Below are 27,936 nucleotides of genomic sequence, written 5' to 3'. Positions count from 1 at the left end.
CCGTTACCCTAAGCTCAGTATACCGTGAGCTACAGCTCGCGGTATACTGAGACGCCGCAGCCGGAGCGGATCCCGACTTAGATGACGGGATCCGCCCAGCTGCGTGAGTGACAGCTGGCTCTGCCTATCTAGAGGCAGAGCCAGCTGTACCCGCCCCCTCCACCGTCAGTTCCGCCAGTCAGCGCTGGCAGATCGGAGCGGGGAGAGGGGAATCCAGCCCCTCCCCCTGTCACGGCAGAGAGCCGTGACAGGATCGAGAGGTGAGCGAACCCGGTATGTGTTCGTTCACCTCCCGATCTACTGAGCCGACCTGTGACAGTCTCATTGTCACAGGTCGGCTAGAACTATAAGGTGAGTGAAAAGCACTCACCTCATAGTTCTCCTTTAATTTCACTATCTAGTAACTAAGATTGTATTAAAAATAGTCATATATAAATTTGCCACTAGAGGGAGCTCTTCACTAAATGACTTTCTCTCTCTCAAAGTAAATGTTCAGGAAAAAAAATTTTGGCTGGATTTACAACCTCTAGTAAGGAAGTAAGGCAGCTGCCATTACTAATAACACACACAGCACATCTGTATAGCATGCATGCCCGAGCAGAGACTTGCTCCCAGGAGGGACAGGTGCTGCGTGTAATTGTGCACAGCCACTTGTACATCCCTATAGGAGGACGCGGCTGCCTGTGGCTACATGCTGACCCGCACCTACACGGATGAGTAAACTTATCATGAAAAGTTAAAGCACAATGAGCGGAATTTATAAAAAATGGAGCAGCTGAGCATGGCTACCAATCAGCTTTTATCTGTCTATGTCAAAGCTTAACTGAACACATTTCAGAAGAGAGAAGCTGATTGGTTTCTAAGGGCAGCTGCTCCAGATTCTGTCTGCTTTAGTTTTGATAAATTCCCCCAATTAATTTATACCACAAAGCACAACCAAGAGAAGAAAATATTCACTGGATTGTGTGAATGTCACTTTCTGAGCACACTATATTAAATGACTTTATCATAGCACTGGGGCTTCTGTTTGGTTGTCAGATTACTAATTATTTTTCTATTGCTGGCTGACTGTGTAATTTCACCTGTGCATACCCTTATTGTAAAATACCTGATCTATGGAATAATCATACTGTAACTACTAAACCAAAATGAAAGTCAACAAATGCTTATGTGTACCTGGTACAGGGCTGAGTGGACTGTGGGGGTCCACCTGTGACTCTATAGTGATGACACCTTCTCGTTCCAGTCCCCAGCCTTCCTCACTTTGTGCCCTTACCCGGAACATATAGGAATGGTTGGGGAGCAAATCTTCCACCACCACAGAGTTTTCTCTGGGATTTGGGATGTCGATGGTGCGTGAATCTCCTGTAAACAAGAGAAGGCTTCACTTATATCTGATCTTATATCACATATGCAGTATATCTAAACTGTATTATACATATATCTGATCTATATTATACATATATCTGATCAGTATATCTGCATATTATTTATGCAGTATATCTCTTCTGCATTACACATATATCTGATCTTATATTACATATGTAGTATATCTGATCTGTATTATACATCTATCTGATTACTTATGCAGTATATCTGATCTGTATTATACATCTATCTGATTACTTATGCAGTATATCTAATCTGTATTATACATCTATCTGATTACTTATGCAGTATATCTGATCTGTATTATACATCTATCTGATTACTTATGCAGTATATCTGATCTGTATTATACATCTATCTGATCTTATATTACATACAGGTGAAACTCGAATAATTAGAATATCGTGCAAAAGTAATTGCAGTAAGTGCTGCAAAAGGGGCCCAAACCAAGTACTGAGTACATATGCATGCTTGTACTTTTCAGAGGTCCGATATTGTTCTATGTACAATCCTTGTTTTATTGATTGCATGTAATAATCTACTTTTTTGAGGTTGTGGATTTGGGGTTCTTGGGGTTTTCATGAGCTGTAAGCCATAATCATCACAATTATGATAAATCACGGCTTGAACTATCTTGCTTTGCATGTAATGAGTCTATCTCATATATTAGTTTCACCTTTTAAGTTGCATTAGTGAAATAAATGAACTTTGCACGATATTCTAATTATTCGAGTTTCACCTGTATGTACTATAGTATATCTGATCTGTATTACACATCTATCTGATCTGTATTATACATATGGCTGATCTATATTACACATATATCTGATCTTATATTACAGATGCAGTATATCTGATCTGTATTACACATCTATCTGATCTGTATTATACATATGGCTGATCTATATTACACATATATCTGATCTTATATTACAGATGCAGTATATCTGATCTGTATTACACATCTATCTGATCTGTATTATACATATGGCTGATCTATATTACACATATATCTGATCTTATATTACAGATGCAGTATATCTGATCTGTATTACACATCTATCTGATCTGTATTATACATATGGCTGATCTATATTACACATATATCTGATCTTATATTACAGATGCAGTATATCTGATCTGTATTACACATCTATCTGATCTGTATTATACATATGGCTGATCTATATTACACATATATCTGATCTTATATTACAGATGCAGTATATCTGATCTGTATTACACATCTATCTGATCTGTATTATACATATGGCTGATCTATATTACACATATATCTGATCTTATATTACAGATGCAGTATATCTGATCTGTATTACACATCTATCTGATCTGTATTATACATATGGCTGATCTATATTACACATATATCTGATCTTATATTACAGATGCAGTATATCTGATCTGTATTACACATCTATCTGATCTGTATTATACATATGGCTGATCTATATTACACATATATCTGATCTTATATTACAGATGCAGTATATCTGATCTGTATTACACATCTATCTGATCTGTATTATACATATGGCTGATCTATATTACACATATATCTGATCTTATATTACAGATGCAGTATATCTGATCTGTATTACACATCTATCTGATCTGTATTATACATATGGCTGATCTATATTACACATATATCTGATCTTATATTACAGATGCAGTATATCTGATCTGTATTACACATCTATCTGATCTGTATTATACATATGGCTGATCTATATTACACATATATCTGATCTTATATTACAGATGCAGTATATCTGATCTGTATTACACATCTATCTGATCTGTATTATACATATGGCTGATCTATATTACACATATATCTGATCTTATATTACAGATGCAGTATATCTGATCTGTATTACACATCTATCTGATCTGTATTATACATATGGCTGATCTATATTACACATATATCTGATCTTATATTACAGATGCAGTATATCTGATCTGTATTACACATCTATCTGATCTGTATTATACATATGGCTGATCTATATTACACATATATCTGATCTTATATTACAGATGCAGTATATCTGATCTGTATTACACATCTATCTGATCTGTATTATACATATGGCTGATCTATATTACACATATATCTGATCTTATATTACAGATGCAGTATATCTGATCTGTATTACACATCTATCTGATCTGTATTATACATATGGCTGATCTATATTACACATATATCTGATCTTATATTACAGATGCAGTATATCTGATCTGTATTACACATCTATCTGATCTGTATTATACATATGGCTGATCTATATTACACATATATCTGATCTTATATTACAGATGCAGTATATCTGATCTGTATTACACATCTATCTGATCTGTATTATACATATGGCTGATCTATATTACACATATATCTGATCTTATATTACATTCCGCCAGTCAGCGCTGGCAGATCGGAGCGGGGAGAGGGGAATCCAGCCCCTCCCCCTGTCACGGCAGAGAGCCGTGACAGGATCGAGAGGTGAGCGAACCCGGTATGTGTTCGTTCACCTCCCGATCTACTGAGCCGACCTGTGACAGTCTCATTGTCACAGGTCGGCTAGAACTATAAGGTGAGTGAAAAGCACTCACCTCATAGTTCTCCTTTAATTTCACTATCTAGTAACTAAGATTGTATTAAAAATAGTCATATATAAATTTGCCACTAGAGGGAGCTCTTCACTAAATGACTTTCTCTCTCTCAAAGTAAATGTTCAGGAAAAAAAATTTTGGCTGGATTTACAACCTCTAGTAAGGAAGTAAGGCAGCTGCCATTACTAATAACACACACAGCACATCTGTATAGCATGCATGCCCGAGCAGAGACTTGCTCCCAGGAGGGACAGGTGCTGCGTGTAATTGTGCACAGCCACTTGTACATCCCTATAGGAGGACGCGGCTGCCTGTGGCTACATGCTGACCCGCACCTACACGGATGAGTAAACTTATCATGAAAAGTTAAAGCACAATGAGCGGAATTTATAAAAAATGGAGCAGCTGAGCATGGCTACCAATCAGCTTTTATCTGTCTATGTCAAAGCTTAACTGAACACATTTCAGAAGAGAGAAGCTGATTGGTTTCTAAGGGCAGCTGCTCCAGATTCTGTCTGCTTTAGTTTTGATAAATTCCCCCAATTAATTTATACCACAAAGCACAACCAAGAGAAGAAAATATTCACTGGATTGTGTGAATGTCACTTTCTGAGCACACTATATTAAATGACTTTATCATAGCACTGGGGCTTCTGTTTGGTTGTCAGATTACTAATTATTTTTCTATTGCTGGCTGACTGTGTAATTTCACCTGTGCATACCCTTATTGTAAAATACCTGATCTATGGAATAATCATACTGTAACTACTAAACCAAAATGAAAGTCAACAAATGCTTATGTGTACCTGGTACAGGGCTGAGTGGACTGTGGGGGTCCACCTGTGACTCTATAGTGATGACACCTTCTCGTTCCAGTCCCCAGCCTTCCTCACTTTGTGCCCTTACCCGGAACATATAGGAATGGTTGGGGAGCAAATCTTCCACCACCACAGAGTTTTCTCTGGGATTTGGGATGTCGATGGTGCGTGAATCTCCTGTAAACAAGAGAAGGCTTCACTTATATCTGATCTTATATCACATATGCAGTATATCTAAACTGTATTATACATATATCTGATCTATATTATACATATATCTGATCAGTATATCTGCATATTATTTATGCAGTATATCTCTTCTGCATTACACATATATCTGATCTTATATTACATATGTAGTATATCTGATCTGTATTATACATCTATCTGATTACTTATGCAGTATATCTAATCTGTATTATACATCTATCTGATTACTTATGCAGTATATCTGATCTGTATTATACATCTATCTGATCTTATATTACATACAGGTGAAACTCGAATAATTAGAATATCGTGCAAAAGTAATTGCAGTAAGTGCTGCAAAAGGGGCCCAAACCAAGTACTGAGTACATATGCATGCTTGTACTTTTCAGAGGTCCGATATTGTTCTATGTACAATCCTTGTTTTATTGATTGCATGTAATAATCTACTTTTTTGAGGTTGTGGATTTGGGGTTCTTGGGGTTTTCATGAGCTGTAAGCCATAATCATCACAATTATGACAAATCACGGCTTGAACTATCTTGCTTTGCATGTAATGAGTCTATCTCATATATTAGTTTCACCTTTTAAGTTGCATTAGTGAAATAAATGAACTTTGCACGATATTCTAATTATTCGAGTTTCACCTGTATGTACTATAGTATATCTGATCTGTATTACACATCTATCTGATCTGTATTATACATATGGCTGATCTATATTACACATATATCTGATTTGATGGACTATAAATTTAATATAAATAAGTAAACTAAATGTGAGATTGTAGTCCATCATGGGCTTGGAGCTACTTTACAACACACACAGGGACCATGGGGAACAAAAGTAACCCCCCTCCAGAAGGAAGGACAGTGTCAGCATGAATTCAGAGATGATTTGAGGATCTACACCCAAGTAATACACAAATAAGATACATTTCTGATAATAGTGAAGATACTTGAATGCATTTTTAAGATTTAACTCCTGAGTGTAGTGTCACTTTAAGGATAGAGGATACTATTATAAGGATAGGAAGACAAGGCATGGTAGAGGGAAGAGGGAATTAGAAGCAGACTAGGAGAAAGAAATTCAGGTTGAAGGAGAAATATTTACTTGCAGCCCTTATGAGAAATTGTTGCTGATGCTTTTTTTTTGAGTGCCTTTATTTTAAGTGATGTTTTTTTAAGTGTCCTGTACTTAAGCAGAGATGTACTTAGCCAGAGATGTACAATGTCTGTCTGTGCCCTCCTCATAAGAGAAAGTCAACTTATACTATTGGAATTTGATAAGAGACACATGCACAAACAGATATTACAAGGTAAACAGAATTCACGAGGCACCCATAGCAGACAAACAAAGCAATATATGCCACTATATGATTTAGACCTGGATACCAAATCAAAGTAAAGCAATATCTATGACAAAAGCCATTCTATCTGACAAGTGTCACCAGATCTACTTTGCAATATGCTTGAAGGTGACATCTGTTTGATTATCAGAGGAATTTATGTACACAGACATCTTCTCACTTTTTTCATTTTGTCATATTTACTATAATGTGAAGTGAAGCAGATGAGGTGTTAAATGAGATGAAGTGAACTTGTGATCACTTTTAATATCCAGTCACATGCAGGGCAATATGAAAAAAACAATGCTTATTAGATTCAAACATTCATATGATGAAGAAGCTTTCATTTCACATCATTTCCAATTTCGTAAATCAGGTTTAAGTTCACCTCACTTCACTCCTCAAGTTAGTGAATGAGTCATTCTAAGTTTAGGATTACGTACCTCCATGGAGCAGCTGATAGTGCACCTTGTACCCCAGAACTTCTCGTTCACACAGTGGTTCCTGCCAGCTGACCTTTAAGGATGTCGGTCCCAATGCAGAGAACACCAAGCGGGTTGGCGTGTCTGGGATTCCAGGAGAGGGGCGAGATTCTAGAAGGAAATGAGAAAATGACCATTACAAACTGGTAATGTAAGAGGTAGGTGCGATAGACATTCATTTTACCTGTAGTGGAAGAAAAAAACACTCACCCTGTATGGCCACATCCAAACTGCTGAGAGCATCCCGCACATCCTCTGAATGGGTGCGCCCTCTTCCAGTCCCCATCATAAGTGGAGGGAGTCCCAGTCTGCTTTGTCCTGATGTCCCTGAACAGTCAGAGTGCCATTGACAGTGTCATTAACAGATTCTACATAAAAGATACTAACAGGTTTGCATTTTAAGCCACAAACTTCATATACATCTCTTTGGAGGAGCGAATACAAGCTCACTGCCCAACCAAGCACAGTGGCACCGCACTTATTTAGAGCCTTTGAGAAGCAGAGTCCTCCATCTCCACACTAATGTGTGTCTATTAGCTGCTCAGCTTCCACAGGTACTCTTTAGTAGCCATCAACGTCGGTCTTGGCATTTTGAATGAGCTTCAGGCTTGACAAGACATATACCTTTCACAGTGCAAGCAGGCACTGGACCCACATGCATGGCAAAGTCCAAGTTGGAGTATAGGTGGTTACAGCAGTGCAAAATTAACCCCTCCTGGCCCAGAGACACCAGCAGAAAATGGTCTCTCTGGCTTTGAATCGAGGGGTTTCAGATGAGCATGAGCATGGGGCATTATTTAGCCAGCAGCCATGTTAACTCATTCACTATCAGAGAGGACTGTGGTATAGTGCACAAACACTAGGGTATTCATTATAAATGTACAGCAGACCAATCTGACAATGTATAAGTGAAAGCAATCATGCAATGCGCCCAACAAAACCTGAAGACTGTGTTGCAGTTTTGTAATACTCAGTGTGACTTCTTTTAGCTATACACATACATTATATGTTTTCTTTGCTATACCTTGGTATAAATTTACTTCATTGCTATGTACAGATAACCCTTTCCAGTAAGCTGCTAAAAACCTTGTGGCCCCTGTTCTGCCTTTTTTCAATTAATGAAACTCACACAACTGTCACATCACAAAACAAAAACATTTTGTTGAACACTTGATTGACATTTAAATATGCCAAACATTGCTAACAATTTTAGAAGAGCTGGCAATTTTTTAATTTTGTATGGCTGCTTGTATAAAAGTACGATATACTATTCCTTCCTGCAGCCCGTGAAATGTTGCTACTCTGTAAAGATGAATGATAGAATATAAAAGAATTACAAGATGTGTGTGCTACAACTAGAAGGAAGTATTTTCTTTCTACCCTCACTGGGATAAGCTGTAAAACCTATATACACACAGCCAAGAGCAAAAACACTACTGTACAGGCACCAGGATTTACGTGACAGTGTCATGTACAGGCCCTCATCTTAGTCCAGGAAAAGGTTGTTGGCCATTGATAATGCCTAAACAAAGATAGTGCTGGCCTTCTGGGAAGGGTGGGAGGGGGTGGTTGTGAAAGATAAAGGTATTGTTAGGGGGAGTACTGTGATCTGTGTAAAAAGTAGTAAAAATCTGCAATGGTTACACTTACCCACTACTTAGCACACACTATACTGTAGGCTGGGTCTTCTATAATGAAACATCAGGTTCCAGCCCAAAAGACCTTTTGGAACCTGAATTCTATGTATGCCAGAAATGGTTATACAGCAGTGTTATAGGAGCAAATAAGAAGAGACGTTGCTTTCAGCAAGAGGCAACCTCAAGAATATACTGTTTACATATATGTCACTGGTGGATATATGCACATATTGTTCCAAAATGAGAAAAACTGTTTGGTGCAAAATAAAATAAAAAAAACATTCACAACTACATTCTATAAGGTAGAGTCATTTAAGTGGGCCTACAGAGTTGCTACAGTATTTCTATGTTGGTCATCATGTGGTATTACTACGTAAAGCAACACAGTCTTTACCAGGTTGGTTGAATGTGACTGATCAGGGTTGAACAATGACGATGGGATTAAGCATCCATGGAAAGCAATGACCAATCAGCATGAGGGTGATATGTTTCCATGGTACCTATCACCATATGTGGCCCTCTGCGACTGTCAGCCATGGTTATTGTGTCCCGGTATGCATGGTAACCCTTCACCTTTGCCCCAACAAAGTGTCTACCACGTTTCTCCTTAAAGAGAGGCAGGGACCCTCCACCAACCCGCTCTGCATAAAGGGTATTGAAAAGAAAACTGTGAGAAGGATATAAGATACCCAGAAACAGTAGAACAAGAAAAGTGACAGAAGGGTGTAGCGTAAGAGTTATGACAGTGCAAGTAAAAATTAAGATTCAAAATTCATATGTATAGGACTAGAAATATACATTTAGTCATTCCTAAGGAGATTTGAAAAGAACCAGTAATTTGTTTTCTCTATCGTCTATTGAGGAACACAGCTCTGAAGAATTCTGAGATGTAAGGTTTTTGCTGCTGCCTTCAGGAGACATGGAAACTAGGCAAAAAATGAAAGCTTATTCTTTCAGACTCTCCTGGCAGTCCAAGAACTCTAAACCCACAGATAAGTCAGCTTCAGTATGAAGGTCAGTCAACCCCTGTTCTTCGGGTGGGTAGATGTCTGATGGCCTTTGTGGAGATGTGGGAAGCAAGCATATCATATGCTTGGCTCAGAAGGTGGTTTACAGTTACAAAATAAAATTTTACCTTTTCTTCCTCTTCCAGGTCTTTCGCCTTCCTATTCCTCTGCAGTGTTGGGCAGGCCTTTCAGCAGTCCAGGGATTGTTAGATCAGGAATTTATATAGTTCTAGTCCCAGTAACAGAACGTTTATTGGGTTTTTACTCAAACCAATTTACTGTTCCAAAGCCTAAAAGAAGTTTTGTCCCATCCTGGAATTAAAAGCTCTCAACACTTATGTTCAAACTAAAGAGGTTGAATGGAATCTGTTTGTTCAGTTGCCTCCCTTTGTCTTGCTTTCTTGGTTTCAAATGACATAGAGGACATCAAGCACATCTTCCTGGGTCAGGAATGTTTCCTTTGCTTTGCCGTAGGCCAACTCCATTATCAATTTGTGGCCCTTCCCTTTGGTCTGGCCTCTGCTCCAAGGGTTTTCACTCTGATTCTGGGTCTTCTTTGCCAAAAGGGCATTCAGATTATTAGATACATAGATCTTTGGTTTCGCAAACAGTCTTCTCTGACTTTGGAAACCGATGTGTCCACAGTACTAAGAACCTTACAGGACTTTGGATGGATTTTGAACATCGAGAAATCGTCCCTGATTCCATTGCATTGCCAGGAATACTTGGGTATTCTTTTCGATGCATCCCTGGCCACGGTTTTTGTTCCCCAGGAAAATTCAACTAAGTTGCAGAGTCAAATTTGCCTGTTTTGTTCTCATCTACAATCCTCCCTGCGATGATGCATGGGAGTTCTGGACCTAATGGTGTCCACCTTTGAAGCAGTTCCATTTGGGTTGTGGAGGAGTTCTGGATCATGTGTTCAGTTCAGGGTTGCTGGTTTCAGGAGAAATCCAAGCTACCTATCAACATCCTGGTGTTGTGGGCAATTCGTCTGATGTTGTCTCATTGGACCCCCCTTCTCTCAGATTTTCTGGTTGGGATCCATTTGGAAAATGGACACAACCTGGTCTTCTGTTCACAATTTTGCAAGGTTTTATAAAATTGATGTATCTGCCTCTTGTGATGTTAGTTTTGGCAGAAAGGTTCTTCAAGCTGCTATTTAACTCCCTTGTTTATTCTTTTTTTTGGGTGGGGAGGCTGTTTTTTTTATATGTTTTCTATGCCCGTTCCTCTGTTTTGGACTGCTTTTGAATGTCCTAGAGATGTGCCCCTCAACTGACGATAGAGAAAATAGGATTTTGTTCTTACTTAAGAAAACGTTTTCTCGGAGTCCACTGGGGGACACAGCTCCCTCCCCTCATTTCCTTTTATATTGCTTACTACAACTGGCAGGTGTGAGGTGGAAGGGGTTATTGCCTTAAAGTGACAGGCTTTAATTTTTTTGCCTTGTGTCCTTGTACATGTCAGAACTCTTCAGATCTGTGTCCCTCAATGGACTCTGAGAAAATAATTATATGTTAAGAACAAAATCCTATTCTTACAGTCAGTACATTCAAAAGTGATAATTTAATTTTAAGTGTGTCAAGTCAGTTCCTGGCTTTCTATATATCTTGGATACCCCAGCAATGACAACTCCCTCCCTGCCATAATTCCTATCCTCTTGGACTTTTGGCTCTTCTTATTCCAGCACCCCCATTTCCCCAAATTGCTTCATAAAATAAAGTAAACAAAATATTTAACAGGGAGAGTGGGACCCGCACATAATATTTACAGCAGGTGTACAGAGGTAGGAAATCAAACAAAAATATCTCAACAAAAGAGTCCTTGTAAATAGGGATGCACCGATACCGGTATCAGTATCAGTGACAATACTAGGCATTTACTTGTGGCTACAGTACAACAGCCCCCCTCCGGAAGAAAGGACAGTGTCAGCACAAATTCAGAAATGATTTGAGGCTCTACAACTGAGTGATGCACAAATAAGCTACATTTGTGTTAATATTTAGGGTACTTGAATGCACTTTTAAGATTTAATTCCTCAGTTTTGTGTCACTTTAAGTATTAACTTTCTATCATCTATCAGCTCTATCTAATTACCATAATGCAGTATTTTCCCAATATTACAATCGACTTAAAGAAAATGCTAATAACATTTGTATTTGTATCCTTTGGCACAGAGTGAATGCATACGCAGCAAATTGCTCTGAATTTTTTTTTTTTTATAAATAAACCTTTTACAGTATACAGTTTGCACCAGAGAGTAGAATGGCTGAAGATAGTGTGCAAGTGAAAGAAGAAGAAAAAAAAAGGGAAACCATAGGCTCTGGTGCATGGCACATTACTTACCATGTCCTGAAATGAGAGTGTTGTGCTGAGAACTGGTACTGCCAAACCTGTATGTTTCATTGTGCACGCTAGGGCTGAATTGTTGGTAGCCGACAGTTCCTGTGCGAGTCAGACTGTTTACAGATCCAGGGAAAGAAAAGTCCATGCGCCCATTTAGGAGTTGTTCTAAAATAACAGAGAAGGATTTTGATAATTAAGACCTAGGACTCAGCCACACCTATGGTTTTAACACAGATCATTGCATGTACACAGGCTGTCCATTGCTTTAAAGGGTGGTAGTTCACATCTGTGCAATGTGTTGAAGTGTGTTGTCTTATTTGATGCAGCAGTGCATGTCATAGGGCCTTTTGATGACAATGGCAGCACATGAAAACACGCATGAATGCACATTGATAACACATGTAAAATAGCATGAAAATGCAAAGGTTTGAACCCAGCCTAAAGGTTGGATCGATTGTTGCTTAGTTACTCCCAGATAATCTGTGCACACTCCTATGATGAATCATTTCTTCACTGCCTGGGTACATTTGGGAACTAGGGACATGCTTAGAATTTTTTTTTTTTTATTGCATAGTATGTCCTCCTGCTGTTCTGTTGAAACAGGTACTTTCTGAGTGCTACGTGTGGAGAGGGAATTCTCGTCTATAGTCACATGACCAGTCCCAGGGTTGTAAAAAGAGAACAATTCCTGGGAATACCGTAAATAACAAAAGTAGAATATAAAATGTTTACTTAAAACTTTTATTATACTTGTGTTTCAAGTAAAAACTTGTGTGCGCAGCCTTCTCACAGATTTGCATCACTCACAGTGCATTGTAGAAGCTTTATTTAATTCTACTTTAGTGTTATTTAGAATAGTTTAGGGTAATGCATACTAAAATAATGCCTATGTGCGTTAATAATTGCTTGGGATGTCAAACATGTGGCATGACAGTTATCAGTTTGATGGTTAGAATGACATGGAAATCTCAAGTCGATCAGCACTCTTCATATAGTGCCATTGCTCAATCTTTTATTTATATTATTTTCAGTAATAGAATTTTTGGTGACCAGGAGTCACATGTGACAAAAGGAAAGCCAACACAGCAGTGAGGGGTTTTGTACATGTGTGCTGTCGACATGGAACAGTTACATACAATGACCCATGAATTGAATCTCATTTAGAATGCACTGGTCAACCCACCTCTCATTTTATAAAAAGGATATCACTAAATTATACACATATTATATTGTATAAACAGTGCAAATGCAGGCTAAGAGCAAAGTACAGTAATCAGAGCAACCAATCATAATCAATGTTGTACTGGTCTGGCTTTAGTACAGTAAATTTTGATTGCTTGATTTGAGTTACTGAACTTTTTGCTTAACACTTTGCTCTTGCAATCTTTTTTTGAATATAGCTGTGTGTATTAAATAATGCTATAAACAATATCCTGGCAGGAAAAAGACATGATCATTCACCATATTTAAAGCAATGGATTATTATACTGCATGACAAAAATGCCCAGATCTGTACAATATTTGGGGCCGCATGAATGTTAAGTCCTTCTGCCTTTATCTTATTGACACTGTTCTGTTGATGTTGTGTGAATTAATCATATTTGAAATAGAAACATTTTTTCTTATAATGTTTGCTTTTTCATAACTTTCTTGTCCATGTGAGGCAGAAAAGCTGCATCATATATTTTCTTCGTGCAGTATAAGCTGAAATGTGTATATATATGTACAGTATATAAACAATATACACTATATGGCCAAAAGTATATGGGCACCTAACCTGATCACCTCAACGCTAGGAGCTTGTTGGACATCAAATTCCAAATGGAGTTGCCCCCTATCCCTACATCCTCCACTCTTGTAGGAAGGCTTTTAAAAAGATTTGGAGCGTGTCTTTAGAAATGTGTGGCTATTTCAGCCAAAAGGGCCTTTTTGAAATCAGATACTGATATAAAGGAGAAGACCAAGCTTGCAATTGGCTTTATCAAAAAATGTGTTCAGAAGAGTTGAAGTTAGTGGTCTATGCAGGCCACTTGAGCTCCCCCACACCAAATACTTTAAACCATGTCTTTATGGACTTATCTTTGTGCACAGGGACACAATAATGCGGGAACAGAAAAGGACCTTCCTTAAACAGTTTGGAAGTGCACAGTTGTCTAAAATGTCTTTGTATTTGGTACCATTAACAGTAGACTTCACTGGAATCTACTCGACTCAACAGTTTTGGAGGGGTATGTACATACTTCTATTCAAATAGTAAGGTATGATGGTCAGGTGCCCACATACTTTTGGCCATGTATGGTGTATATGTGTATGCAATCTACATTAGCATAAGCAGAAACGTATTTCCAGAACAGAAGTTCAGTTGATAGTCCCACTATCCATGAATTAAGTCACCATACTGATTACAAGTGCAGACAAGACAATCATGCAGGCTGTTAGCACTTTACACTGATGGGAGGGGGTTGAGGGAAGGGAGGAAAACATACAATACCTGACACCCCCACCATCTTGGCGTTATCTTCTGCTGTTGCTGTTGGTGCACGCATGGTCCCTCTCCTCACCAAGGAACTGCCACTGTCCACTTGGTCCTGGAGACTCTCTGTGTCTGTGGACATAGCACTGCTGACAGACAGTCGTGGGATGACCTCTACAGGGAGCTTCCATGTGATGTGACGTAGATCAAGTTCTGAGCCCAGGAGGGGGACGTACTTCCAGCGCCGGCCTTCAAGGGACAGGGGTGACTTAGATGTGGGCCATACATTTAGGGAAAAGGGTTGGGTAGGAAATATAAATTGTAAGCTGAATTGGCAGTGTGTTGCTAACAGCCGGCAGACTGTGACTGCACTATGTAACAAAAAAACCTTTGTGAAGTGATCCTAAAGAGACAACATTAGCAGCTAACAGGTCTGGACTGTTCTAAATATCTACCCTTTATACTATGCTATATGTCTTTGTAGATGGATCCACTTACCTGATTCATCTGACACACTGGGTCTCTTGCTTCCCACGGGCGATCGCAGCACATCTGTACTGTACATGAGATAGCTGTCATAATCTTCCCCTCCCTCGGCATCAATAATAGGAATATCCGGGATAATAGGAACTGCAAGTAACAGCAATGAGAGATATTACAAAAGCAATTAACACACTATTCTCAACTAATCAGTAATGCAGCACCAAATGATTAAAAGGAAACTATCATTTTTTTCGGTCAATTTTGTATACGATGATTTTTATTTTTTTTTACAATTAATGCTAGCAGTTCTTTATTCATCAATACGTCAATAAATGTGATGTTTATTTTGATCAGTAAAAGTAACATCACTTGATCTGATGCTTCTAATTGGCTAGCTTAAGCTGTGATTCAGAGGGGGAGCGTGTGGGACTGCGGCTAAAAGACTGCTGCTTTCACACAGAGAGTTGTGGTCAAATCTACAGCTTTACAACACACACAGGGACCATGTGAATCAAAAGTAGCCACCCTCCAAAAGGAAGGACGGTGTCAGCACCAATGCAGAGATGATTTGAGGATCTACAGCCAAGTGGTACACAAATAAAGTACATTACTGTTAATAGATAGGGTACTTGAATGTATTTTTAAGATTTAATTCCTGCCTGTCTTGCGGCTCTGCTTTATCTACCTGAAACATTAGACTGATTATAGATGGGCTGCAAATGCAATGAAACATCTACTTTGTTTGGTAAATTTCAACTTGCCCTCAATAAGCAACAGATTTTGTACATCAACGAAGCAAACATAAAGCCTGTAAAGCATACAAAGCTAAAACACCACCTGCCGGGTCAAAAGGAGATGCACAATATTAATATGCAATATTTCATATTTAAGCTAACAAAAAATAACTATTTTTAAAAATGGTATTTGTTGTATTGACCATGAAAAAGAAAGAAACAATGTACTAAAGCACTATACATTTCTTTGAAGCCACTCGTACTTTTAAGTGTCATGTGTGGTAGCTTTCACCTTTGAAATGCTACAGTATTATTAAACATTTGTATTCTACAGTGTGATATTGATAGTGTGAAATGTTACTCACTGGACATTGGACGAGCTGGTTGGGTTGCGAGGTTCATGGTAGCTTCTCTCTCTGGTCCCCAGCCAGCTCTATTACAGGCTTTCACAGTGTACATGTATGGCTGAGACTCCCGTAGATTCTCAATGAGTACCATTCGCTTCTTTGGATCATTGATCAAAACTTTCTTCAAAGGTCCAATGGGTTCTGCCACAATTACAAACAAAATATTAATATATACAGACTAAAGGTGATCTTCAGTTAAGGTGATCTGTAGTTTCCAATGCCCTTAGCCCTGGTATCTTTCAGCATGGAATTAATAGCCATTGGTGCAAAAGATAATCTAGTCCTAAGAGAACATAAGTATTAGGGTTAGGATGAAGGTTAGTGTGAGGAGAGGAGGGCCTTTGGGGAGATCATGAGGTGGTGGTAGCTGAAAAACACAGTTTTGGGTCTTAGCAGACCCAGTGTAGGTGAAGTGAACTGTAAGTTCTATTCCACTGACAAAAATGTATAAACTGTGCAGAGACAGCACTCATAAGAACCTGGAAAGCTTGTTCTGGAAAGCAGGACAGCAGTCTGGAACCTTTTATTATACACGATTATGGATTACTCAAATTTAGGAACATGTGTGGGTGGCTTTGTACCCCCCCTGTAGCCCTGACACGCTAGGCCATGGCCTATGTTGGCTATACAGAGATCCAGCCTTCTGTCAACTGGTAAAATAAGATTTTTAAAAGCTATCAATGTAACTGTACAGTATGTATCAAATGCCTGTCACACAAAAGCTTCAGTGTGAAGCTTACATATCATGTTTTTGCTCATACTGTAAATACGGACACAGATTCCTATACCCACTATTACCTACTTCCAGAGTACAACAATTTCTCCCATGACAAATTGCTTTATTCTCTATCAACTGCCTTCCCATCACAACCTTATCTTTGAACATAGCTCTAGGCTGAATACCAACAATGTGTTTCACCTGCCTACTAAGTTGTTGTAAAACAGCTAAATAAAGAGTGTCAAATAAAGAAAGAAGACTGTCGGTAAGTAAATTGCTGGTAGAAACTTACTGTTATCCTCATTGACCATGCTGTAGATAACTTCGTATGCTGTAATATTGCCATTGGTTTCCGCAGGTTCTGCCCAGCTAAGCTGTGTCACGGTGCTGGAAATGACATTGAAAGCTAGCCGGCCTGGTTCACTTGGAACTGTGGAAGAAAAAAAGTGGATGGGGAATCAGCTTATTCCCAGGAAGTATTCCTCACCATTTCTCATAAGGCATAAATACCATTTTCAGTAAATACTCAAACACAGTAATAATGGTCATTGCTCACCATCCTCAAGGGTCTGGCATGTCACAACATCTGAATAAGGCCCTTCCTCCTGTGTATTGTAGGCACACACTCGCATCTCATAGTCACAGTATGGGTACAGATTGACCAGATCAGCTGTAGGAACCTTTGTGTCTATAACAGTAGCATCTGACTCAGAGTCTCCTTGAATCCAGTGCCGAACCTAGACAAAGATCACAATTATTAATTTATAGATTCTTTTTTTCTAGAGGGTGAACTCATATTCTTTTTCTGTATGACCCCCACCCTCTCTCACCTCCCAAGCCTTCCTATTAATCAACAAGACCTTTCATCGCCTTAAAGGATTCCTACCAAATCATAATTTGGTAGAAATTGGGTTAAGCTATACCTTAATGCTTGAACATGCAAGGCAAAGCAACAGGTTCACATTAACACTACCCTCTCCAGAAGCACATACTCACATTCCTCTGGCTTTCTTGCCACACTGTTCAGCCACAGGGAATAAGAAAAGGAATTACAGTGTAAGCTCCAAGTCGCTCCACTGAGAGTTTACACAGGGCTGAGGACTCTCTCCATACCCATTTGACAGCAACAAGCAGATGGGAGTAACTGGTATGCTGCTAACTGGTATACCTGGAAGTAGCAGGTATTTCGTTCACTTCCGCCCATTGCACAGATTGGCGGGGGAGTGAAGAGGAGATGAGTATGTACTGCTGGGAAAGGAGGGATTAATGCAAACGTGTTGCTTTGCCATTTGTGAGTAAAGAACAGCTTTGCTTTAAAGACTTAATAACAATAAAAAAAAAAGTATAAACAATAAAAACAGCAGTACTTAGCATGGAATATTGAAATTGTAATTCACACGAGCCACTTCAATAAGCATTGCAAAGGAAACATTATCACATCACAAAGGATAGATGACAGAGCTGCTTACCTTGTATCCAGATGTTTTTCCAGATGGAGGTGTCCAGTTAAACCTGATTTTCCTAGCACTGATCGCCTGGGCATTAAGGTTGATGGGGGCACCAATCTTGCCACGTGGAGACTGTAGGGACTGCACAGGCATTACTTTCTCTAAAACTTCTGTTGGTACAATTAGAGGTAAGAAGGATATCATAGATGAGAGGGGTTATTTACTATGTGTATTCTAATGTGTAATAGTCTTTAAGAGCCATCTAATTGCTTACATTATTCAATGCCTTTTACACAAGACCCAATGTTTGCTAATATAACTTATCCAAGCAAGGCTGGTGAAAAACAAATTCTCTCTCTCTCTCTCTCTCTCTCTCTCTCTCTCTAATGGGAGTTAGTTGACAGCAAAAGTGCGAGTCATCAATCACAATGATTGTAAGAGTACTTCAAAATCTCTGTAATGTATTTCAATTTCTCTGATTCTAACCCCTAACCCCAACATTAAGGTCAGCCGTAATTCTTTTTCTTTTCAGGTGATTTTATTACACAGGAAATTACAGTATAACAAAAAAATATAGTATTAGACCCATGCCAGCACTGATAATAATATTATGCTGAAACTGTAACATGCCAAAACAACATCTCACCTGGAGTGTCATCAATGGTGATGGTGCACTGCGGGTATTTGCCAATCTTGGCACCATACTTTGGATTGCTAAGTTCAAGCAGAAACTGTTTGACCTGGCGGTTTCCCAACAAAGTGTCCACTTCTGACCGGCCAAGTAAAGGAACCGTGATCTCAGAGAGAGTGTCATTTCCTTGGTATGCAAGGTCACCTTCTGTGAATCCATAATCCTGAAACAGAGAATAAGAAAGAGACACAGAGACATTAATGTGTTGATCCAGTGTATTTCCATGCACACAGAATTAACATTTCAACTTTTTGTATAGACAACCTTAGCCTGCAGACCTTTTATTTTGTGTGTTTATGTGTGTGTGGGGGGGAGTATTCAGGTAGACTTGGTTGAAACATGGACATTTTTGCCTGGATAAGCAGTGTGACTTTATACCACATGATTTTTTATTTGGGAGGCATCAATTATTCTCTTTACATATAACATGCCTAAAACATCGAGCAACACTTTTATTGAAGTTTTCCTATAGAGATTTTGTGGTGTATCTCAACAAACAAATCCATTACTTTGGTAGTATTAGTAGATCAGTAGTGGATAACAGCAAGATCTATCACTATTGATAGGGGAAATTAGCATATGCTAAACAGCAGACTGAGTAGCCACTGGTAGATGTCGTTGTCCAGGTCTCAGGTACAATGTACTCCTGGCTTGAGGAGGACTTTTAAACTATTTTTGGAAAATAAATTTTTTAGATCTTGAGTTACAAGTCCTCTGCAGATCGCCAAGCTGGAGAAAGACTAATTAAGCCTGGACAGTGCCAAGGGCCTGGCGGTCATTGCTAAGTAAAACTGATATGCACTCAAATGTTTACTAGATCTTTGCATGCAGCAGACCCTTTTGACTTCTAGTGCTGTTGAGGTTAGCATTAAAGTAAACCTGTTGCTGTGCCCTGCATGGGTAAAACACAGGTTCACTTCCATTTATCTCAAAAACCTTTCATCTTAAACAATGCAGACCTTATTACAAACATTTACATTAAGAAAAATTAGGGAGACTGAAAGCCGTATTTTATCACATACACTATTAAGAAATATTGTAAACAATTGGACCAGAACATAAATGTGTATATGTAGATTATAGAAGTAAAAAGCATCCAATGACAATTTGTAGCTTCTAGAATGTGCCATATACTTTTAAAAAGGCATTAACTGAAGAAAGAGTGGTCTATGGAATTTGCAGTTCAGCTCCGGGTGTCAGTTTGCCAAAATTTTTTTTTTTTTTTAGAACTGGGAAGAGTGCATCTAAATGTATAAGGGGCTTAGAAGACATCTGTTATGAGGACTAACTAAATTGAATGTTTTTAGCTTGGAGAGGTGTCGGAAATAGATAATTATGATCACCAAACAAATAACTATAGGTGACCTATATAGAAAATACAAGAAGTATTGAGAAGTGATTTAGTTTAAGGTCACTGCAGAAGATGCAATCACAGCATTGCAGTTAGAAAAAAAGGTTTAATTTCTATGTAAATAAAGGGTTCTTCACAGTAAGAGTTGTGGAAATAAGGGTTACTTAAAGCTAGAAATATTCATAGTAAAATATTGATCCTGGCATTTGTTGCATTGCAGTTAAGGTCAGGAAGATCTTTTCCCCCCAACAAAGCCAAAATGGGCCATACTTCATAATTGTTCACATAATATAAATCATCTATGGTTTCTGAAGATATAAGTCTTACTTTTTTGGGTTGACTTTAATGGCCATTTTTTAACCTATGACACATGTGTCACAATCACACAGTCCAGCCTGATAATTAATTAAGAGCTCATGAAGAAAGAGTTTAAAATGAACCCTGTTATAAGAAAAATACGCTAGCTACTGCTGCTAACTTTTAAAAATGTTGGTTATTTGGGTGCAAGTCTAATGCTTTGGTTTCAATACTGATTCCAAGCAAACATATGCATAAGACATTCTGACTTTCTGAAGCCAAGGATATCCAGTCAATAAACACTCACCCAAAAAAAAGGCAAGCAATGGCAGCCTCCATATTTCCCTCATGTTTGGTGTACATGAAGCCTACCCTACGATGTGAGGTTGTTTTGTGGAGTGCTGTGCAAAGAATCTTAATAGGACGTATCCCTAAAATAATCAAACGCACATGCACACAAAAGGACTGCAGCTGGAAGGGATTAGCAAACGTTATATATGGTAGGTAGGGGGGTGTTTCTGCTGCACTGAGTGCAGCAATCTACAGTATTCAAATCATAAGGCATGTAGCCATTCATCATGATCAACACAGAGAGATTTAAAATCGAGAGCAGCCTTTACCTTGCCCTCACGAGCTGTCAGATCCTTTGAGCGGTAGGAAACCTGTGATTTACCACTCTGCAGAATTTCCCGAGAAATAGGAACACGTGCCAATTGCTCATGGCGGCTGTAGGTATATGCTGGCTTCACAAAGGTCACTATACTCTTAGCTGTAATATAAGGAGGAGAGTTTATGAAGATACCATACATAGCTCTGCTGTCAAATTTTACATCTAGATCAAGTTCACAGTTTTATATATATATATCTATATCTATATCTATATATATATAGATATAGATATATATACACATATACTGTATTTCAGCAGTATAGCTTTTTCAACCAAGTGACCCAAGTTACAGTTAAATTAATTGATTTGTATGTTTAGAATCATGCGCAATGAGAAATTGTATGTTCCTCTAAATATGGTATTTTTTTTAACAGTAGTTACGTTAAGAGGTAATTTTACATGTATAGCGACACTGTATGAGACATCATATCACAGAAATACATAAAAATAAGACAAAATAACACAAAATAAAGTAATTGTACTCTAAGAATATACACTAAAACAGAAAGGGTGACAGGGACACTGGCAGCAATAAAAACTTGAAAGAGATTCTTAAGCTTCCACACTACATAGCTAAAAAGAAATTGGCTTTAGATACACCTAAAAAAATCTTTTATTCAAACACTATTTTTAAATACAACAAATAATGTTTTGGCTAAATTCTGCATTTGCTATCAGGACCAGTCCTTCCTTTTTGTTGAAAATGATGAATTCACCCATTTGTCTGATTAATTTCTGGCTCTTGTCAAAACAATTCTTATATTGAATTATCATATTGTTATATATTGTACATGTTATATGTACTGTATGACATACAGTATATAAAAGACATGTATTTATTAGAAAATTTTATTATCTGCATCATAAATGAAATTGTTTTGTTAATATTACGTAATGCCGTGTGAAAGATGTCACTGCGCCCACCTTGCTCCTTAATGATTGTTATGTTAACATTTTTTCTTCCAAGATGAGCAATTCCTGTGGGAACCTCTAATGCCTCCACTAATAACTGCTTCTCATCATCATCTTCTGGTCTGATGAAAAGGGGAACACGGACATCCACAAGTTCCACTCCCTCCTGAAATTCCACCAGCCCATGGGCATCTGGAGAACAAAAAATATAAAGTGGTAAGACGAACAGTGAGCATAAATTCTCTGATCTCAAAGAGTAAACCTGTGCTTTGCCCATGCAGGAACAAAGCAACAAATTCACTTTAATGGTGGCCCCCACCAGCAGCTCATGACTCAATTCCTTACCTCCCATGTGACAGTGCATGGGGGTATCTGTCAGCCCTGCTTAAAGCTGAAATCCGGGCTCAAAAACCTTTATATCAATATATTACTTCATAGCCACAAAGGATATACGTTGACTTTGAGTGAACCAAATGCCTTATAAAGCAAGTTATCACCTTTTAAAAGTAGCAGTGAGATCATCACTATGCTGCACATATGTCTATGCAGAGAACAGAGCTGTGGGAGGGACTCAGCAGGCCCCACCTACTACAAGAAGCCTACAGATATCTACAGGAGGGGGCAGATACAAGACCAGTCGCCTTGCACAAGAAGAGACAGCAGTAGCGACTAGTCTTTATAACAGGAAACTCCTGCACAGAGGCAAAGTTTCACACTGGATTACTGCACAGATCTGGGAGAAATACGCACAGCAGACCAAGATTCAAGTAAGAATACACATGACTTGCATTTAGACAATATTTGAACCCAGAGTTTAGCTACAGTATAAGGTCTTCAATCCCGACAGCCCAAAGGAGCAATGGGGAAGTGAAGGAGAGGTGAATAATAGCTACCATTAAAGTGAGCCTGCTGGTAGCCATGCATGAGCAAAGCACATGTTCACTTTAGTTTATGCAGGTGTAAGAGAAATGTAGAATTCACCTCTGTCGGATATGACCGTGTAATACCCAGGGGTGACTTTCAAGTCTTGGAAAGCTTCTTGTGTAACATGTTTCTCAGTGACTTTTACAATTTCAGGTTCAGCCTCTCTTGGAGCCATCAGTACGGTGTCTGCAATTGTGTGATCCTGTCTGTAAAAAAATTATTAACAAGTATTATATGACCATGAAGTTATATAAGCCTGGAAGAGCAAGCCATTCACTACAAAGCCCTGGTACAGGCTAAGAGTTCTCATTGAACAGGTTCAGGCCTCTTTTCTGTTTGCACAGCAATGGTTAGCAAGAGGGCATACTCTGGGGTACAAATAAATAATAATGTTACTGAGATTGGGAAGGAGGAAAGAGGGGTGGAAGGAAGGTGTGTGGCGAGGGGGTGCACAAGTGATATCATGATGTTAAAAAAATCTCTGACATTTGATGTTCCATAAATCATTGCATATTGTTCTTTCTAAAAAAAAAAGGTGAACAGTTGCACAAAAAATTAGACAGAGCTTATACCTTTTGCCTGCATTGGACTGTAGCCTAGAAGGAAACAAGAAATAGAGAAATTATAATTTCATGTCTTGCGCGAGATGAATCTAAATACTCCATATAAAAGCCAGACTTACCGGAAATTTGTCTGTTTCACCTTATGTGTTCCAGGTATTACTTTATACACCTCATTTAGCTGTGGGAATAAAAGTTTATAGTGAGATAACACTTATTATAAATGTGTACAACATGCAACTTCATTGTCTTCCATTGTCATGGCCAATAGGGTGAGTGTAGCAGGTACCCTGTAGGTTAAATAATACATAGAAGTAAGTGTTAACCAAGTGGGCATATTACCAAGATGAGTGGCATTATGTTTACACACAAGCTATGTGTCTTAAAAGTGTATCTCTAGCATTGGATAGTGTGGATATGTTAATACCCCTGATGGGTTTAAATTGTTGTCTGACTCTCTCTATTCATCCTTGAGAAAATTATTATAGAAAGAGAGGAAGATAGGATTTTCTTTCACCTCTTGCAAGAAAATAATGTCTACAGGGCAGGAAATGAGGCTAAACCTCAGCCAAGGGGTACAAATGGCAACAAAATTAGATTTGACAGGGTTTTATGCATTTCTTATTATATTCTACCCAAAAATAAAGATATTTTAGCTATAGATACCGTCCACTTTAAATGGTGTTAGGATTAGTTGATGCGTATTCAAAGCATTTCTCACAGAAATAGGTAAAGCTAGTGCTTAACCATATAATGTCATATAATAAACCTCATATTCTTCCAGATCATAAGAATATACATTAGGTACCATACCGCAAAGATTTACAGAAAGGTGGACATTGTATAGGTATGCAGGTACAGCTGGGTGACACCAATTTGTGTCTAATATAAATATATATTGCCATCAATATTGGGAAAATTGAAGGTGAGGCTTTATTTAGGACTGAGGATTAATTTTAACTTTCATGAAGAGGTCCTGTGTGCCTTAAAATGTTGGTTGTATGCTGACTAAAATAAATCCTCACATTGGACTTTATACCAAGAATGGCTAGAAGAAATGGAAAAAAGATCACCACAGAGTGTAGGGGAAGGTGTGGCAGCCCACTGTATTTAATTACCGTATCCTCAACTTCCCGACGGAGTTGCTCACATTCCCGTGTTTGAGGCTTTGACAGGTTCTCAGTAAAAAGGCGAGCCAACCTCAGCGAAACTCCATATTGGACTGAAAAAGAAGACATATATATATTTTAGCCATCATGTACCAAAACTAATAGCACAGGAGAAACACCAAAACACTACACAAATAATGCTGGAAATTCAATCCTGTTATCAAATAAAGTAAAATCCTTAATATGAACCTAACATCAGATATACTTCTTTTACAACCCCAATTCCAAAAAAGTTGGGACGCTGTGTACCATTTTAATAAAAAAATAAGGTAATTTTGAAATTAATGGCAGCAACACCACTCAAAAAAATTGGGACAGGGCAACAAAAACCTGGCAAAGTAAGTGGTACTAACAAGGAAAAGCTGAAGAGCACTGCACCCGTGATCCACTGATTAAAGTTGCAATGCTCTATGAGCTCCAATGCAAACAAATTATAAATGCACATTTTATGAAGAAGTGTGTATCTATTAACCTCCCTGGCAGTAATCCCATGTGTGGCTCGGGGTTCATTTTCAGTACCAAAAACGGTAACCCCGATGCCGGCATCTGTCTTCCGGGTACCTTCCCTGCGAGCGCCAGGGGCGGAACCGGTGGGAAATTCAAAAGTCAAAAATAGAAAAAATAGAAAATACTGACATAATCAGGCCGCCAAGGAGGTTAAGGTAGACTTTGCCTTTAAAGAACAGCTTTCTAAAATATACCTTTACTTTTAGCACATTATCTTTTAACTGATCCACTTTCTCGGCACCCTCAAAGTCTTATACTCACTGTATTATACTGTGTGTATATATATATATATATACCATATTTTTCGCTCCATAAGACGCACTTTTTTCCCCCAAAAGGAGGGGGGAAATGTGCCTGCGTCTTATAGAGCGAATACCTATCGCCCGACGCCCGGGACATGCAGTTTCGGGCGCCGGCGAGTAGTTTCTTTTTGTACATTCAGCCCTGCTCGTGACAAGCAGAGCTGAATGTACAGTGGGAGCCGCTGATCGTTTAATACAAGGGATCTAATTAGATCCCTTGTATTAAATCGAGTGGCGGCGGCATCGGCGATCGTGTCCGCCCCCCGCCGTGGTTTTCTGGGTCCCCCGTTCCTCTGGGGGACCGTGACCCGTCACGGTCCCCCATAGGAGCTCACCATAGAGCCCATTGAGCAGACGAAGAACGTCCTTCTTCGTCTGCTCTGTGTCATTACTGAGACAGCGCCACCTTTCTCAGCGGTCATTAACTGCAGCTTCTGTGACAGAATTTCTGTCATAGAATTTCTGTCACAGAAGCCATGCGTCCTATCGTCCGGAGCGTCTTATAGACCGCAAAATACGGTATATACACACACACACACACACACACACACACACACACACCCAGTCATCTCACTTCTGTTTTATATACATACCCAGCTCCTTCGGGTTCAAGGCATCGGGTGATGGAGGTGGTTTGTGTACATTGTTGTTAATCTTCCATTTAACAGTGTCTCCACCTTTCAGGTTTCCATTCCGTACAAGTGGAGTGTTCAGATAATCAGTTGTCATAAGGCTTTGCCGTAGCATATAGTGGTCTTCCTTAAATCCAACATTGCGTCCTACAATAGGAATAGACCAATGGAGTTAACAAGTTATAAAATGATAGATTCTACACCTGAGTTTTACAAATGACCAACTAACTAAAAGCTGAACTCCGGACAGACAGCCAAATCCACGACTGAAATATATATATATGGGAACTGTTTTACCTGACAAAGGATTTGTAATTCTATGCAGCCAAATTTGTGAAGCTGCCAGACAGATGGAATTTCAACTCTAACTGAAGCAGCAGCATGGCTTGGTGAAAAACACACCTCGCCCTGCTGATCGGAGTATTAAAGAGGTCATCCTTCTGCTCACTCTACTTTCTCCTGTCACCCTTCTGATTACTCTAGTTTCTCCTGTCAGTATGGTTACTGTGAACACATGTGCATGCTTTCAGTGCTGGTCCTATTTCTCCCAGCCTATTGTGGCGGGTTACAGCAGCGGTGGTCAACTTACTTAATATAGAGTGCCTCAAGTGTGGCTCCTGACATCACTAAAGTGCCCCACATAATATCCAGTAAATGTAACAATACAGAGAGCTGTCAGAGACTGGGCCATGCTCCAGGAGATGGCCAGAGACTGCAGATATGCTACAGAAGATGGACAGAGACTGTCGACAGTCTACCAAAGATGAACAGAAACACCCAACATTCTACAGTTGGAGACTGGGGACATGCTTCAGGAAATGGTCAGAGACTGTGGAGCTACTACAAGACATGTTCAGAGAAGGTGAAGGAGGCATGCTTTAGGATGTACACTGCATGAAACTGATAGGGATCACAGTTATTACAGCCTTTTCACAAATCAATGACTCCAAATACAGCCCACTTAAAAATTACTGCCACTAATTTGATATGTCTCTCAGTGTGATCCATTACATATAAAAACAAAAAATAAAACAAAGAAAGAGAAAAGGTGTGGACAGCACGGAAAGGAATTAAGATTGTGTAAAAGAAATAAATCAAACCATTAACTGCTATATGCCAGGGAAAAGCCCTAACCCCATAGTTCTCCTTTAAGTAGGGGGTGGGGGCAGGTACAACTGTCTCTGCCTCTAGATAAGCAGAGCCAGCTGTCACTCACGCAGCTGGGTGGATTCAGACAGAATTGTCGGGATCCGTTCCGGCTGCGGCGGTCTCAGTATACCACGAGCTGCAGCTCGCGGTATACTGAGCTTAGGGTGACGGGAGGGCGCTAGTTTGTGTCCTCCCGTTACCCTTAGGAGAACTATGGGGAAAAGCCCTAACCCCCATAGTTCTCCTTTAAGTATGGACCAAAACCCCTTAGGGCCACACAGAAAGTTCCAAAAGGTCACATGGGCTGCAAGTAGGACACCGGGGGGGGTTACTGTAAGCTAATATAAAGACATAAAATCCGTTTTTTACAGTAGTTGCATATAAAAATCTATTTGTCACAAAAATTACAAATACATTTAATGATTCTTAAAATGTACTCTTGCCAATGGTTTGAGCCGGCGTTTGACACTGCAGCTGTCACACGCCGGCTCTGTAGCTCAAAAACTGAGTGACCACAAACCACTGATCACTCAGCTCACAGCGTCTCCCTGCAGAGAGTGGTGACTATCAGTCACCGATACCCGCAGGGGTTCCCCCCTCCACTCCATCTATTCCACCAGTGCTCATTGCAG

General features: G+C 39.2%; 1 protein-coding gene across 2 annotated transcripts in view; it reads right to left on the bottom strand.

The window, feature by feature from the left end:
• The window catches only part of ITGB4 (integrin subunit beta 4), an 89,947-nt gene that overhangs the window by 7,239 nt on the left and 54,772 nt on the right, over nt 1-27,936 (bottom strand). The window contains exons 20-38 of one of the 2 annotated variants that reach the window (XM_018561545.1): nt 26,117-26,302; nt 24,664-24,767; nt 23,668-23,726; nt 23,558-23,581; nt 23,043-23,191; nt 22,074-22,253; nt 21,100-21,248; nt 18,787-18,994; nt 18,162-18,310; nt 17,249-17,429; nt 16,985-17,122; nt 15,933-16,115; nt 14,849-14,980; nt 14,409-14,599; nt 13,999-14,002; nt 11,878-12,042; nt 7,095-7,211; nt 6,846-6,995; nt 4,836-5,024 (exon numbers count right to left, since the gene is read on the bottom strand). In XM_018561545.1, the coding sequence (XP_018417047.1) occupies nt 4,836-5,024; nt 6,846-6,995; nt 7,095-7,211; nt 11,878-12,042; nt 13,999-14,002; nt 14,409-14,599; nt 14,849-14,980; nt 15,933-16,115; nt 16,985-17,122; nt 17,249-17,429; nt 18,162-18,310; nt 18,787-18,994; nt 21,100-21,248; nt 22,074-22,253; nt 23,043-23,191; nt 23,558-23,581; nt 23,668-23,726; nt 24,664-24,767; nt 26,117-26,302 (2,658 nt within the window). The remainder of the gene's footprint in view (nt 1-4,835; nt 5,025-6,845; nt 6,996-7,094; nt 7,212-11,877; nt 12,043-13,998; nt 14,003-14,408; nt 14,600-14,848; nt 14,981-15,932; nt 16,116-16,984; nt 17,123-17,248; nt 17,430-18,161; nt 18,311-18,786; nt 18,995-21,099; nt 21,249-22,073; nt 22,254-23,042; nt 23,192-23,557; nt 23,582-23,667; nt 23,727-24,663; nt 24,768-26,116; nt 26,303-27,936) is intronic. The other variant, XM_018561546.1, reaches the window with a different exon arrangement.

The sequence above is a fragment of the Nanorana parkeri genome, unplaced genomic scaffold, assembly GCF_000935625.1.
Source record: "Nanorana parkeri isolate BGI_ZX_2015 unplaced genomic scaffold, ASM93562v1 scaffold529, whole genome shotgun sequence".
In the NCBI taxonomy this organism is placed as follows: Eukaryota; Metazoa; Chordata; class Amphibia; order Anura; family Dicroglossidae; genus Nanorana; species Nanorana parkeri.
The sequence above is the reverse complement of the archived record's forward strand: the minus strand, read 5'-3'. Positions and strand labels throughout refer to the sequence as shown.